Source organism: Bos indicus x Bos taurus, chromosome 15 (genome assembly GCF_003369695.1).
Source record: "Bos indicus x Bos taurus breed Angus x Brahman F1 hybrid chromosome 15, Bos_hybrid_MaternalHap_v2.0, whole genome shotgun sequence".
Lineage (NCBI taxonomy): Eukaryota > Metazoa > Chordata > Mammalia > Artiodactyla > Bovidae > Bos > Bos indicus x Bos taurus.
The window spans coordinates 28542017-28559538 of NC_040090.1; the positions used below are offsets into that span (position 1 = coordinate 28542017).

The following is a 17522-nucleotide window of genomic DNA, read 5'->3' on the forward strand; positions in this document are numbered from 1 at the left end:
TTTAATGGTTTGGCAAAATGCTTGTGTCAACAAAGGAAAAAGATGTTGAGCACTATATATAATTCTATCCCAACTATAAAGGAAAAGACAAAAAAGTTTGAAATGAAGGTACATGTAAGCTGTAGACTATTTTAAAAATTCTGCTCTTCTATCTTCTTTCATACTTTAAAAAATTTCTACAATTGGAATGTATTATTTTTTTTCCTAATTTTATTTTTATTTTTAAACTTTACATAATTGTATTAGTTTTGCCAAATATCAAAATGAATCTGCCACAGGTATACATATAAATCTAAAGGACAGACATATAGATTATTGAAATAGAATTTAGAGTTCAGATATAAGTCCTTACAGTTAATTAATTTTCAACAAAGGTGCCAAGATAATTCAATGGGTACGAGTAGTCTTTTAACAAATTTTTCTGGGCTAAATGAATATTCACATGGAAAAGAATGAAGTTAGACCCCTTCCTTACACTACACAAAAAAATTAATTCAAGATGGACCACAGACCTAAATGCACAAGTTGAAACAACACAGAAGAAAACCTGAAAGTACTTGGGCTAAGGTTTCTTGGAAATGACATCAAAAGCATAAGCAAGAAAAGAAAAAGTAGATAAAACTGGACTTCACTGAAACTAAAGATGTCTGTATTTCGACAGACACTATCAACAGAGTGAAAAAGACAACCTACAGAATGGAAGAAAATAGTTGCAAATCATACATCTGAGAAGGGACTTTTATTTAAATTATATAAAGATCTCTTAAACTCAAGAATAAAGACAAATTACCCAATTTAAAAATGGGCAAAGGGTTTAAACAGACATGTCTCCAAAGAAGATATACAAATGTCCAGTGAGCACGTGAAAAGATGCTCAACATCATTAGCTTTTAGGGAAATTCAAATCAAAACCACAATTAGATACCACTTTATACCCAGTAGGAGGCTGTAATAAAAGTGACAGAAATTGGAATTTTAATACATCGATGGTGGATATGTAAAATGGTGTAATTGCTTTTAGCACACAGTCTAGCAGTTACTCAAAATGCTAAACATAGTTACCATATGGCTCAGCAACTCCACTCTAAACATGTCCCCACAGAAAACTTGTACATGCGTACTCATAGTAGCATTATTATAATAGCTCCAAACTATAAACAATCCGAACGTCTATCAACTGATGAATGGATGAATAAAATGTGGTATATCCATATACATCTTTGAACTGCCAAAATGATTTGTTAATAAAAAGCAAAGACTGATGCATGCTACAACACGGATGAACTGTAAACCTATCCTAAGGGAAAGAAACCAGTCACAAAGACCACATATTTTATTCTATTCCATGAAATGTTCAGAAGAGACACAGAAGTAGAATGGTGGCTGCCTAGGGTTGGAAGTCTTACAGGAACAGGGTGTGACTACAAACGAGTACAGGGTTTCTTTACGGGCAACGAAAACATTCTAAAGCTGACTGTGGTGGTAGTTGCATAATTAGTTGAATTTTTTTAAAAAAAAGACATTGAATTGTATTTTAAATGGGTCAGTTGTATGGTTTGTGAATTGTATCTCAGTGAATTGTTGTTTATTTTTTAAGATACAGGACTTAAAAAGTTTCTACTCTGTTACTGGCAATTTTGTAGGCAGTGGCAGGGGGTGGGGGGGTGGGTGGTATTTTGACTATTAAAATATTCTTGGAATTTAAATTCTTAATTCCAAGAAGAATTAAGAAAATAAAAAAGCATTTTCTCCTCATGTGTCATATACATTGAACTGTATGTTAAAGAAAGAGACGTGAATTTAAGCCGCTGGATAAACTGGCACCGATCCCTTCTAAATAGCTCTGCACTGTGGGCCCCATGAGTAGTCAGGTCTTACAGAAAGACTATGTCCCTGGCAGAACAGAAATTTCCAACTGTTTTTGGAAGGAGAAGCTACTTTTACTTTCTATGAAGTCTTAAAAGTAAACTGAGAAAAAAGAGAGTTAATAGGATAGAAAGAAGAGAGGTCATGAAATCTCCAGGATCTAATCCTAGTTCTTCTACTGAATTCCTGATCTCAGGGGTCTTATATGTAAAAGGCAGATAACTGTCCATGTCTTATTCACCTCATAGATTGTTATAAGGCCCACATTAAAAAGGAAAAAAGAAGAAGAAACAAAGCGGGCTATTGTTAGATCTGTCCTCAGAAGATTTGATCTTGAATTCTGTTTGTCAGTTTCTTAAAGATAGACCTGGTCAATGTACTTCACAGAGTATGAAATTCTCCAAGCCAGGCTTCAGCAATATGTGAACCGTGAATTTCCTGATGTTCAAGCTGGTTTTAGAAAAGGAAGAGGAACCAGAGATCAAATTGCCAACATCTGCTATATCATGGAAAAAGCAAGAGAGTTCCAGAAAAACATCTATTTCTGCTTTATTGACTATGACAAAGCCTTTGACTGTGTGGGTCACAATAAACTGTGGAAAATTCTGAAAGAGATGGGAATACCAGACCACCTGACCTGCCTCTTGAGAAATTTGTATGCAGGTCAGGAAGCAACAGTTAGAACTGGACATGGAACAACAGACTGGTTCCAAATAGGAAAAGGAGTATGTCAAGGCTGTATATTGTCACCCTGCTTATTTAACTTATATGCAGAGTACATCATGAGAAACGCTGGACTGGAAGAAACACAAGCTGGAATCAAGATTGCCAGGAGAAATATCAATAACCTCAGATATGCAGATGACACCACCCTTATGGCAGAAAGTGAAGAGGAACTCAAAAGCCTCTTGATGAAAGTGAAAGTGGAGAGTGAAAAAGTTGGCTTAAAGCTCAACATTCAGAAAACGAAGATCATGGCATCCGGTCCCATCACTTCATGGGAAATAGATGGGTAAACAGTGGAAACAGTGTCAGACTTTATTTTTCTGGGTTCCAAAATCTCTGCAGATGGTGACTGCAGCCATGAAATTAAAAAATGCTTACTCCTTGGAAGGAAAGTTATGACCAACCTAGACAGCATATTCAAAAGCAGAGACATTACTTTGCCAACAAAGGTTCATCTAGTCAAGGCTATGGTTTTTCCTGTGGTCATGTATGGATGTGAGAGTTGGACTGTGAAGAAGGCTGAGCGCTGAAGAATTGATGCTTTTGAACTGTGGTGCTGGAGAAGACTCTTGAGAGTCCCTTGGACTGCAAGGAGATCCAACCAGTCCATTCTGAAGGAGATCAGCCCTGGGATTTCTTTGGAAGGAATGATGCTAAAGCTGAAAACTCCAGTACTTTGGCCACCTCATGCGAACAGTTGACTCATTGGAAAAGACTGATGCTGGGAAGGATTGGGGGCAGAAGGAGAAGGGGATGAGAGAGGATGAGATGGCTGGATGGCATCACTGACTCGATGGATGTGAGTCTGGGTGAACTCTGGGAGTTGGTGATGGACAGGGAGGCCTGGCGTGCTGCGATTCATGGGGTCGCAAAGAGTCGGACACGACTGAGCGACTGATCTGATCTGATCTGAGTATGAAATGAGAATCACACGTGTAAGTATACCAAATGCCATTGAAGTCAATACAAGTGTATATTATGGTTAGTATTTGTAAACTACACCCACACTCTTAAGTTTCCTTGGACATTCAAGAAAGAAGAGAAGAAGCCTGGCTTTAAGAAAACCCAAAAGCAAAAGCAACAGAGGAGAATCCACTGAGAGCTGCCGATCTGATGACTTGTACTGCACATATTACTGGAATTCCAAATTTGAGGTCTCTTATATAATGTTTCTACACTTGGAGAACTGACAAATGTGCCTTGGTTTATCAGACTATGAGCAACTGAGGTTTCTGGGACAGTGGTTCTCAACATTTTTGCTCTCAAGATCCCTTTACTCTCTTAAAATTGAGGACCTCCAAAAGCTTTTGTTTAAATAGGTCCATATACAAATATTTACTATATTAAAAGTTAAAATTGAAAAAGCATTTAAATATTTATTAATTCACTTTAATAAAATAAATTATTTGTTAATATAAATAACACTTTTAATGAAAAACAAGCATAATTTCTAAGAAAGAAATTTAGTGAGATGAGTGACATCATGTTACATTTTTGCAAGTCTCTTGCAATGCCTGCCTTAACAGAAGACAGCTGCATTCTCATATATCCTTCTGCATTCATTTTGTTACCACATGTTGTTTCATGAGAAAATGTAATTTGGCGAGAAAGGAGAATTTTAACAGCCTTTTCCAGACAACTGTAGATATTCTTCTCTGATACTATCTCCATACTTAACAAGTAGTAGTTTTTTAAAGGTTAGGAAGGCAATGGCACCCCACTCCAGTATTCTTGCCTGGAAAATCCCATGGGCAGAGGAGCCTGGTAGGCTGCAGTCCATGGGGTCGCTAAGAGTCGGACACGGCTGAGCGACTTCACTTTCACTTTTCACTTTCATCCATTGGAGGAGGAAATGGCAACCCACTCCAGTGTTCTTGCCTGGAGATTCCCAGGGACGGTGGGGCCTGGTGGGGTCGCACAGAGTCAGACACGACTGAAGCGACTTAGCAGCAGCAGCAGCAGCAATATAGAATCTGAAGCCTTATCAATATACTTTTTGCATCTGTTAAATAAAATCCATTAGGCTTTTTGCACTGTGAAGAGATCTTCACCTGTCCATGACTTCAGAGCAATATACACTGGTCATTTTGAAAATACTGGCTCATTGAGTTATATAGATTTTCAAAGCTTATACGTTTATTATAAAATATTTCAAAATCTCATCCGTTAAGTATTGCTACCAACTTCACCAAAAACATCTTTAAGAAATGGGAAGCTGTCAATGTTATGGTGGCAAATGCAAGTTTCCCAACATACTATTTTCATTCAAAATCTTGAATTTCAACATCAGTTAATTTCCTTTGAAACGCTCACCTCATTCATTTTTGAAAACAATGTCTGCCAAATACCTAAGTCTGTACAGTTGGCTGTTTATTAGACAATCTTTCAAAATATTGCTCCATGAAAAAAATCAGCTAGTTTAGTTAGCAACTCAATTGTACAAGTGTTTTATGCCTATTTCCCTTTCTATCACACAGAATATTTTAAAAATATGTACTCAAGGGTCAATATTTAATACAGTAAAACTTTTACTGCTTTATCAAGGACATTCTTGACATTACTTCTTCAACTATTCCTTCTTTATTTTGTATTGGCAATTTCTGTCTTCATTTGATCACTCACATTACCATATAAATATGCCTTGATATTTCCCATCTTAAAAAAAGAAAACACACCAAAAAGGTTCCACATCCCTCCAAAACCAAATTAAAAAAAAGAAAATAAAAAAATCTCCCTTTAACATACAATCTTTTCCAATTATGAACCCATCTATCTCACTTCAAAAAAACACCTCAGAAGGGTTTTCTACAATCAGTGTCACTTCCTCACTTCCTATTCACTCTTCTACTCCTCTAATGAAAACGCTCTTGTCAATGACTTCTATGTTTCCAAGTCCACTGGATACTTCATCTCATAGGAGGATTTCATATAGATGATTACTCTTTCTTTCCAGAAATTCTCTTAGTTACCAAATTATTACTTTCTCCTGGTTTTCCCTCTATCCAACTGGCCATTCCTCTCAGTCTTTGCTGTTTCATCTTCCTCTAAACTTCTAAATCAGAATTCCCAGGGCTAAATCCCTCTGTACGCTTCTGTCTGTACCTGTCTCTCTCTTTGGAGCTAGCGCTGCACTCTCTTCCTGGTTGATCACACTGGTACCATGAATTTAGACATCACCTTTATATTGATGATGACCAAATCTGTACATCTAGTACTAATTCCCACCCTAAGTTCCAGACTCATATATCCTGTTGCTTACTTCAGGACTCTACTTGGCTTTCTAAAAGGCAACTCAAGTTAAACATTTCCAAAGTAGAACTTTTGGTTCTCCCAAACCCTGACTCCTGGACCCTTCTCCATCTCAATAAACAGCATTTTCATAGTCTAGCTGCTCACATACAAAACCTAGGAGTCATTCTCGATTATTCCTTTTCTCCAGTCTCCCACATTTAATCTATGAGTTCACCTCCCATAATATATTGGGATATATAATATTACATTAGTTTCAGGTATATAACACAGTGATTCAGTGTATGTATATATTGTGTAATGATCACGGCAATAAGTCAACATCCATCACCACACATAGTAGCAAACTTTTTTTTCCCCTGTGGTGAAAATTATTAAGATATGCCCTCCCAACAACTTTCAAATATACAGTATGGTATTAACTGTAGTCAACATGCTCTATTATACATTACATCCCCAGGACTGACTGACTTTATAACTGCAAGTTGGTAGCTTTTGACAACCTTCACCCAGTTCTGCCACTTCCTACCCTCACCTGTGACAACCACCACATAATATGTTCTTTTTATCTATGAATTTGGGCTTTTTTTGTTGTTGTTGTTAATTCAGATTTCATGTACAAGTGAGATCACATGCTATTTATTTCATTTAGCATAATACCCTCAAGGTCAATCCATGTTGTTGCAAATGGCAGGATTTCCTTCTTTTCATAGCTGAATAATATTCTAGTGTGTGTGTGTGAATGTGTGTACACATACCACATTTTATCCAGTCATCCACTGATGGACACAAGTAATTTCCATGTCTTATTTTAAATGGGCTCCCCTGGTGGCTCAGATGATAAAGAATCTGTCCACAATGCAGGAGACCCAGGTTTGATCCCTGGGTTCGGAAGATACCCTGGAGAAGGGCATGGCAACCCATTCCAGTATTCTTGCCTGGAGAATCCCATGGGCAGAGGAGCTATTTTAAATAATGCTGCAGTAAACATGAGGGGGAATAGATTTTCAGGTTAGTGTTTTCATTTTCTTTGGACAAATACCCCAAAGTGGAAATGCTGGATCAAATGCTGCCCTTTTCACTGTGCAGGGTGATGACAAGGGTCACTTGGATAATTAATATATATATGTATATTATAGACTGTAAAGCTCTCCAAAAAATATTATAATTTTTGATTTACTACTCTGGGAACTAAAAGCAAACTACTGTGCTATACACAAATACTAATATAATGTCCTTATAAACTTACTGACAATTATGGCAGGAGCTGGTTTCTTAAACCATGTTAATTACACTGTACCTCAATTTTGCCAGGTCCATTTCTATAGTGTTAAAGGCTGCCCAAGAGGGAAGACTATTTCCAACCAAAGGGGCTGGCACTTGAAAAATATTAGTAAATGGTGTTAAAAACAAGGCACTTTGCGTTATTCACTTTTAACACCAACCCTGCACACACACACCCCTTTAGACAGCAGTGACAGGAAGAGGGCAGGCAGGCCTTACCAACCCTCTCAGCTCTTCAAACAACACTTGAGGATTTCTACTTGAAGGCCTGTCTTTCTAAGCTTGGGCTTTCAAAACTTGGGCTGGAACGATCCCAAATACTGAAGTAACAAATATTACTATATTCTGTCATTTCCTCTACCAAAAAAAGTGATTTTACTACTACTTCTGGTTGTGATGAAAGGTCCTATTGACTATTCAAACCCTCAACCAAGTTATGGATGCAGTATTAAATGACTTCACTCCTTTTTCTCTGGCACTTTAACACATGCCAGTGCTTTCATCCACCTCCACCAACGTGGCTTATAAATTACTGAGGTGGGGTCATTTTAATAGTATGATTTGTTCACATCTCTAGAGATGGGGTATAAGTGAGACTGGCTGAGAAGACAAACTCCCCTTTGACAACATAAAATTGGTGTATGTATGTATGTGTGTGTATATATATATATAAAATTAACCTTCACAAGTTGGAAGTATCTTATTAATATAATACCTGGTTAGGAGCCATAATAATTATGGTTCTATGAATTCTTAAAAGCTGAAATGTAAGGAAGTGATAGTAGTAAGGCTAAAGACAAAATGGCGTTAACGTGAAAAAAGTTGAAGGTCACAAATTTGTTGAAAGTTTCTTTCTAAACGTTCAGAAGAGGCCTCATGAATGAACTATGAAACCTAAGAAAGTCTGTTTATAAGAAGTTTATTGTCGTCTCCTTTTAAAACTGCCATAACAGTGATGAAAAAACACTAGAGAGCAAGATACTTGCTCCCATGGAATCAGAGTGGTTAACCCATTAAACACACACACAAATGTACTACTCTCTGAATCTCAGAGTATAAAGTTGTAGAAGATACAAAATTAGTAGAAATGATCCATTTTTTAAACAGAGAAATAAAACCAGCTCAGCATACTTGTGGCTTTAGTTCAGTTAAGGATAAAATTAGAAGTGCTCTAAAGTGAGGCCCAAACAGTGCTGGAACAGAGTCTGATGAAGAGGGCTGGCTGTCCCCAGTTTTCCACTGCACCTAGTCAGCCTCCCTCTTGGTCTTGTTCTCAAAGGAGGCTGTTCTTAGCACCCCCTTTATACCTCACTTTGCCATTCCTATTGGACCTGAGAAGAATTAAGTGTGTGTGTGTGTGTACATGCGTGCATGTGTGCGTGCACATGTGTGTGTTTGAAGCTGGGATTTATGAGGAAATCCAGGCATTTCAGCCCTAGCCTTAATTAGGAGTAGGTTTCACCTGGAAACTTCTAAAAGACTCTTGACTCAGGCCTTACACGTTTAAGGCAAAAAACAGAAAAGAGGGCAAAGAGAGAAGAACCTCTGAACTCAGATCAGAATTTAATTCTGCTAAATGAGGACAACCTTCCTGACATCCTGACTCCCAGACTCTGGACCCCAGTGTCCACATGCTCTTTTCCACCTTGGCTGACTTCCCTGGAGGTGCTCTCTAATTTACTTAGATCTCTTCTCTCTTAATGCATCCTTAGTCTGGCCACTGCTTGACAGTTTTCATCTAAGCACTACCTTCTCTATGGTATGACAGCTGTCATTAGTCATGTGAGCTACACAGACTTGAAATTAAGGTCCTGTTTCTTAGACCAAGATATTCTTCTGCCAAAACTGGAGGGAGGGAAAGCTTCAGTTGTGGGAAGAATGGCACATGGAAAGATGAGTCATGGGCTAGAGGCTGTGAGCAAGGCTGCTTGCGTCTGGAATGAAGAACACGAGTTGGATGGCAGTAACAGTAAAAGCAGTGTGAGTGTGAGGTTATAAGCAAATGATTAATCGATGACTGAAAACTAGAAATCTGATTCAGTATTGGAAAAGTTAAGAGTCTAATAAAAACCAAATTAAAAAAAACAAACAACATTAAACTGAAGTTAGATGACAGGAAGAAAGGCAAAGGAGACACCATAGGGAAGAATAATTCTAGATCCACGAGAAATGAATATGGGAATCGTTCAGTGAGTCTTTAGAATCATATGGATAAAATGCAACTCAGCTCATAAAAACAAAAACATCATAAAACTTATTGCTTCTATATAAAAGAAAGGTCTGAGGATACAGCTGATAATGTCTTTAAATAACAGCCAAACAGTGGGATCTCTTCCATGTGACAGTCCAACTGGAAGGATGTCTGAATAAAAACAAGGCACTGAAGCTGATCTTACTCTACAATTAGAAAATTTATGGCATGTTACCTCTTGAAGTAGAGCCATGTGTGCTAAGGAAATGTGGTATATTTGTTTCAGGAAAATGCAAATGCAAGCATCTGATAGCCTTTCTATGGCATATGGAAAGATATTAAGTGAGATATGAACGGGTATGACATTGGAAGAGCCACAAAAACCCAAGATGGGCTGCAAGGACCATGTGCTTGGACTTTTCTTTGGGGCCTTGGATAACAGGTGAGGAGACTGTTAGGGACTTGCCAAAGTCACTAAACTTTTATTCCATAAACAACTCCCTATGCAAAATGAGTTCCTAGAAGTGGTCTAAGAGAAGAAAGTTATGTGAGAAGAAAGCTATTACCAGTCAAGCTGCAGAGGCATGAGGTTATAAAGCCCACACATTCAGTTACAACCTACTAGCAAGTAACAATTCAGTAAAAGGCTTCTGAGTGTAGCAGGAGGAATCCAATTTGTACCCACTGCTTCTCTGTAGTATTTATAATGGCACAGAAAAATACTGTGGCCAAAAAAGAACTGTGTATTATCATTGTAACTAGTTAAATAAAAGAGTACACTGTAGGGAGCAACCTAGATGTCCATCAGCAGATGAATGGATAAGAAAGGTGTGGTACATATACACAATGGAGTATTACTCAGCCATTAAAAAGAATGCATTTGAATCAGTTCTAATGAGGTGGATGAAACTGGAACCTATTATACAGAGTGAAGTAAACCAGAAAGAAAAACACCAACACAGTATGCTGCTGCTAAGTCGCATCAGTCGTGTCTGACTCTGTGTGACTCCATAGATGGCAGCCCACCAGGCTCCTCTGTCCTTGGGATTCTCCAGGCAAGAACACTGGAGTGGGTTGCCATTTCCTTCTCCAATGCATGAAAGTGAAAAGTGAAAGTGAAGTCACTCAGTCGTGTCTGACTCTTAGTGACTCCATGGACTGTAGCCTACCAGGCTCCTCCATCCTTGGGATTTCCCAGGCAAGACTGCTGGAGTAGGGTGCCATTGCCTTCTCCGCCAATACAGTATACTAATGCATGTATATGGAATTTAGAAAGATGGTAATGATAACCCTGTATGCGAGACAGCAAAAGAGACACAGATGTATAGAACAGTCTTTTGGATTCTGTGGGAGAGGGAGAGGGTGGGATGATTTGGGAGAATGGCATTGAAACACGTATAATATCATATATGAAATGAATCGCCAGTCCAGGTTTGATGCAGGATACAGGATGCCTGGGGCTGGTGCACTGGGATGACCCAGAGGGATGGTACGGGGAGGGAGGTGGGCGGGGGGATCAGGATGGGGAACACATGTACACCTGTGGCGGATTCATTTTGATGTATGGCAAAACCAATACAATATTATAAAGTAATTAGCCTCCAATTAAAATAAATAAATTTATATTAAAAAAAATTAAAAAAAAGAGTACACTGTAGAACTTATTCATAAAGAGAGTTAGTAATCCAAGAAAGCAGGCTGCCATGTGCCAAGTAGGAGATGAGCACAGAAGGGTTACTTACCTGTGCTATATTTTTGTTCAGAAGATACACACCGTAATCAAACTGCAACTTCTCTCCTCCTTTTGGGTATAATGGAAACCTAAAAAAGGTAAAGCAGGGTCAGAAGTTTTCCAAAATTGGACTAAAGCAACTCCAGGTGGTTGACAAAGGTGGAAGCGTCTTGGATACAGCATAAATATCTGAAAATTTGGACTAAGCTACTTACACAGTCACTGCAACCTATTATCTTAATATCTTCATAACATTAGGCAGATCAGGATGATGGCAGTTTTGTTTCAAAGGAAGAATTGAGTAAGTCTCTTGCAACAAGGGACTAATAAATAAGATAGTGATCCACCAATCTCAAGGAGCTGAGGCCCCTATATCTCATATTTATGTAGTATAAACTTACCACCCTAAGATTAAGATCCTAGAATTTTTTTCCTTTAACTCTTTGGATCTGACATCTCAACTTCTATTAAATTAAGAAAAAAAAAAATCACACTTGAAAGCAATATATAAGCTTTCTGTTTCTTCTGAGGTGGTTAGTCAAATCAACAGCACCAGTGAGCAAAAATTCATCAAAAATTCATTTACACGTGTATGGAGTGCCATTTGGATGTTACTTCTTCAAGGCAATGTACTCATGCCATAGTGTTCTTCTAAAGCTTTCCATTTGAACCTGACTCACTGAGGCGACAAAGGCGTGAGATCTATAGATCGTTATATAGGTGAGGAGTTATTTTAGGGAGTAAGTTTCCTTCACTATTTTCCTTTTTCCACTCCTACAAATGAAGAAGAAAAGGTTAGCATGTATCTATGTTCTATCCTATTTTTTCCTGATTCTCCAGACAAATCATACATTTTAACCTCTGCAATAGATTTCTTTATAGACAGATCAATCACAACTTAAATACGGTCAAGAAGAAACTTTACTGTCCTTAGTTTTGCAATATATGATTATTTTAATCTTACAGAAATAAATAAATTACTAGATAGTTTTAATTTCAATTGTGGTTTAACTGTCTGAGAAAAAGATACATTCCATAATGCTTGAAGGATATATTGTTTTCTAGGGAAAATAAAAGAAAGGAAACAGAATTTAAAGCCTTATATTAAATTCTCAAGTTGCTGATATCATAGTGTCCAAAAGGTAAATTCGCTGCACTATAAAATTATAGGCGCTGGGGAGCGAGCCAGGTCATGAACTGTCTTTATGTTCTGCAGTGGAACACCAAATGCTTCATACACCCATCAAGAAGATGTAGCTTTGTATTTAATTGGAGCTATAAAAAAATAAAGTAGGACATATGGCTTGGCCCTAAATTGAAATGCATTCAAAATGATAGCAAAGCAAAGTCAGGATAAGCAAAGTGTAACACACCAGGCTTTTACAGGGTATCTGGGAATCATTCAAATTTGTATGGAATAGCTTGCAAAGAAACTACCTAATTGAAAGGATATACCAGCACAGGGGTATTTTGAAGAAATCTACTAGAGTCTTCAAGCTCTATACTGTATAGCTGTTTTTCTATAAATCACTACATGTAGACCATCTGCACAGCTCTCCAAACCCACAATATATCTCCACTTTCAAGTTATAAATGCAGAAACTGTTTCAAATGTTGGAAAATAAATTGAATTAAGCATACACTGAAAACCAAGCCTCTAAATCCTGAAAAATGGATGTTATAACATTGACATTATTACTTCATTGGGATTTCTTCATAGAAAGAGAGAGCCCCAAGGTGTGCATGTACCATTAAAACAAATCTAAAGAGTGAGTAGAGCCAAAGATTCAAATAGGGAAATTTTAAGACAGAACAACTATTAGGACAGAGTTCACATCTTATATTGCTTTCAAATTCTTAAAAGGTCATGTCATGTTGAACTACCACATAGTACATGGATTTATAGACCTACTAACAAGCAATCCAGGAAAATGAAATCCATCTAAAAGGGTAAAATCTATTACCATCAGGACATAAGATACAAATCAAAGGCATTTTAATTCAATATACATAGAGAATCTCACTAGCAAACTGCAGGTTTAGACAGGAATGTGGTCATTTAAGTACAACAAGAAAAATGCTCTTAGCACAAGTAGAACTCACTTAAGGGAATATTACATGAAATAACTAGAGGAACAACTATATATTTTCTATTATTATACCTTTACAAAAAATGCAATTAAAATGAACAATTTTAAATTCTTTTTCAATTTAAATTATATTGCCAAGTTGTATAAAAATTCACTGATTCTACATGGCAAAAATCAGTGAATCAGAAAGCAATGAATAGATTATCTGTGAAGATGGCTTAGCACTCTTTAGTACATAGTAATTTCAGTGTGAATGGAGAATTATGACATAAGTACCATAAAGCTAATTTGCTTCCAGGCTGTATTAACAGAAACAGAGCAGATAACCAGGGGACATGCTAGTGTCAACCACTTTGTACTGGCTCAGACTATACTGACTATTATTTTCGGTTCTGGGAGTTAAAATTTCTTTTTACAAGTATACAGATAAATAACTGGGAACCTTTCTAAAAGGTTATGTTTCTTACAGGTTTTTTAATAATCTCATTTGACTATATAAAGCATGCAGTGAAGTAGGGTGGTCCAGTGATTTTGTTATTTAAAAAAAACTGTCCTGCCTCAGTCACCTACTTAGTGGAAGAGATATGACCTCAGCATTGGGTCTTCAGTTATATATTCAGTATTCTTTCTCTGGGTCCTTTAGAGAAGAATACCCAGGATGACTGGAAGAACAAGAGACATAGGAGTTTTGAGAGAAATGGTTGAAGGAACCAGTGGTGTTTAGCCTGGAGGACAGAAGTCTCATGGATGACAAATGAAGGACTTTCAGAGAGAATAGGGGTTGGTTTGTTCTCATGGCTTCAAGCAGGAAAATCCAAAGTAAATGGTTAAAAAGTTACAGGAAAATCGATGTCACCACAGAATTAGTTAAAACCTAAACCATCTTGAGTAGAGGCAGCAATTAGAGGCTGAGCAACAAATAATAATCATATGATGAGCTGCAGCGGCTCTGGTGGAAGTGGCCAGGGAGCCTGGTCCCTGCTGACTCCACGTTCCCCTTGTTGCTGCTGGAAGTGGCTCAGAACCACCCAATGTTGGTGGACCTCCAAAATGGGGAGATGTACAGTGGGCACCCGGTGAGCTGCAACAACTGGATGGATATCAACTTGCAGTGAGGCGATGTGTACGTCCAGGAACAGGGACAAATTATGGTGGGTGCCTGAGTGCTGTATCCACAGCAGCACCATCAACTCCCTGACGAGATCATCAACATGATCAAGGGGGAGGTGGTGCCAAGGGCTGTGGCAGCAGTGGCTTCAGCAGCAGAAGGGCCCTGGCAAGGGGGCCGCTGGGCGAGGCGGGATCCCAGGCACTGGCAGAGATCAGCCGGAAAAGCAGAGAGGCAGGCAAACAGTGAGCCAACTCTCTGTTCTCCGGAGACTGAGCCACCATCACTGAGCTTCTGCTCCCACCCCCAAGGCTGCTTTTCTACTCTCCAGGTTATGAGTCTCTTTAGAACAAAAAGAGGCAGGTGTTGTGAGTGGACCCCCAACCTGTCATCTGTGATCTTCCTCCTCTTTTGTTAGCTAGGAGTTCTACAGATGGGCTTCCCTTGTGGCTCACGTCCTCCTGCAATGCAGGAGACCTGGATTCAACCCCTGGGTTGGGAAGATCCCCTGGAGAAGGGAAGGGCTCCCCACTTCAGTATTCTGTCCTGAAGAATTACATGGACTGTATAGTCCTTGGGGTGTCAAAGAGTCAGACATGACTGAGTGACTTTTATTAAGCACAGAAATGTTATTCTGTGCTTCTGGTTTTGTGAAGTTATAGCCTAACTTGATTTCTGGAAGAATCTGTATTTAATGCATCTTTAAGGCCTCACTCTTGTTTTAAGGTCAGGCATTTTCCAAACAGGTTTGTTTTGTATTTTGTGGTATATGCCTGCGTGGTGAACAGCTGGGAGGTTTTTATTTTAAGCTGTTTGCATTGAGACTGACAGACCGGAGAATTTCTTGAACACAAACCCCAAAACTGCCTTTTCAAAATTAACCCAGGCAAACCTTTGCCTCAGAGGCTGCTGTGAGGGACGATGTTGGGCCCTGTCCCTTTGCTTCCTCTCTCCTTCTGTGTAATAAAAATAAAAACAAAAACAAATACAGCTACAAAAAATACTAACTATGCATTCAGAGGCCTGGGGTGGCTGAATGGTGGCCGCCAAACATGTCCGTATCTGGAAACCCACAACCTGTGAATGCAACATTATTTGGAAAAAGGGTAAAAATCTTGGGATTAGAGTATCTTTGATTATCCACTTGGGCCCTAAATCCAGTAACTGTCCTTCTAAGGGACATACAGAGGAGGGACATAGAGAAAAGGAGACGGTCATATGAAGACGGAGGCAGAGATGTGAGTTACACAGTTACAGGCCCAGGAATGCCTGGAGCCAGAAGCTGGAGAAGGCAAGGAAAGAGTCTCCCCTAGAGCTTTCTGTGCCCTGATTTCAGACTTCTGGCCTCCAGAACTATGAGAGAATAAATATCTGCTACTTTAAGTCACCAAGTCTGTGATAATTTGTTACAGCAGCCCTAGAAATTAACACAGGGGGGAATCAAACACTGGATGACCCACTGCACTTGATGAGATAAAATATCTCATTCATCTCCAAGATCCTGTAGTTCTGAATATGCCAAACTAAATATATTGACTATAACTTCACATTTCCTTCCAGAACTGAGAATATATTTCAAGAGTATAATGAAATAGGGTCATCATGATAGGCATCAGCTAAGCCTGCAAAGAAGACCTACTGAAGTGTCAGCAAATGAAATGTGAGAAAAACAGATTCCTATGTATGTGCTGAAAGTAGGAACATTTTTAAAATTTATATATACACATAAATTTTATATGATATATATTCAAATTACTTTATGTGTACATGTATATTAAGAATATGCTGCACTCAATTTGGAAAAAATTATGAAATAAATTTATTTTGAATCTTTTTTTCTAAAAGATACAATTATATTAAGCCTTTTCCTCTCCTCCCCAAGCCAGACATTTCTAAAAAGGATTCCACATGGGTTATAGTTTCTCAGCTTTACCTTTGGAGTTCCACAGCCATGTCTGGCTCTTTGATGGCTCTGTTGAGGATGAAGATATGGCTATGGTTAATTCCAAACCTTTATTGTGCATATTAAGGTCACTTCTGCTCATTGTATGTATAGAAAATGTGACATGTCCTCAATATGTTCCAAGGTCAACAGTTTTCTTCAAACTCAACTTACTTTCTCCCATCTAGGTCAGTATCCCCCACAACTTTCTTCAGTTACTCAGGCATTTGATTTTTATTCCTTTTTGCATTTTATGTATGCAGTTCAACAGGTCCACAAGTCATTTTCTTTGTGTGTGTGAAACAGTCTCATCTCTCTGTTCTCATCACCACTCTGGAAAGTTCTTAGTGGTTGTGTGCACTACAGGATGTTTAGCACCATCCCTGTCCTCTACTCACTGGATAAGGTATTATTATTTTCCTTAAGTAACTTTTTATCATGTCAGTGAGTAGCCCTGCTTCCTAATTCGTTATTGTTGTAAATGTCAACTCCTCTGCCTCAGTTTCAAGGCCTCAGTGATCTGACTTATTGCAGGATTTATTTGCAACTTTATCCTGTTCAAGTGTGTTCCCCACAGTCTCATGAATACACCAAGCTCCTTTCTTTCTACCTTTGCTAACTTCCTGGAAATGCTCGTCTCTCTCTTTCCTTCCACCTGGCAGAGTAAAAGAGACTATTATATCTGGTCATGACTAATAAAAGGAAAATGTTTTTCTGCTGAGTTTTATCACTAAAGTTTTATGCATAACTCACTGCAAGTTGGTGATAATACAGAAGAACTGTAAGTTGGGCCAGAGGCACACAAGATGGAAAAGGGCTAGAGAAGGTGAGGGAAAAGGAGGAGGAGACAAAGTGAGCAAGGTGATGGGTCCAGATCAAACCAGGTCTCACAGGACAGAGTAAGGACTTTGGTTTTTACTCTGAATGAGAGGGGAAGCTCTGAAGGTTCTGAAAAGATGAGTTTCTCTCAGAGAAGTAAGTTCATTTGTACCCTTTTTTTTAGATTCGACATATAAGAAATATCATATGATATTTGTCTTTCTGTGTCTGACTTACTTCACTCAGTATGACAATCTCTAGATCCATCCATGTTGCTACAAATGGCATTATTTTCTTTTTTTATGGTTGAGTAATACTCCATTTTATATATGCACCACGTCTTCTTTATCCATTCCTCTGCTGATGGACATTTAGGTTGCTTCCATGTCCTGGCTATTGTAAACAGTGCTGCAGTAAACATTGGGATACATGTGTCTTTTGGAATTATGATTTTCTCTAGGTATATGCCCAGGATGGACTGCTGGGTCCTGTGGTGATGGTCTTGGTTAGGGTTC

The 17522-nt window shown here is 38.4% G+C and overlaps 1 protein-coding gene and 1 pseudogene across 2 annotated transcripts in view; one reads left to right on the plus strand and one right to left on the minus strand.

Annotated features, from left to right (window-relative positions):
• The window catches only part of UVRAG (UV radiation resistance associated), a 329275-nt gene that overhangs the window by 70195 nt on the left and 241558 nt on the right, over nt 1–17522 (minus strand). For both annotated transcript variants that reach the window (XM_027562853.1, XM_027562854.1), the window contains one exon: nt 11059–11137. In XM_027562853.1, the coding sequence (XP_027418654.1) occupies nt 11059–11137 (79 nt within the window). The remainder of the gene's footprint in view (nt 1–11058; nt 11138–17522) is intronic.
• LOC113905480 lies at nt 14001–14646 on the plus strand (annotated as a pseudogene).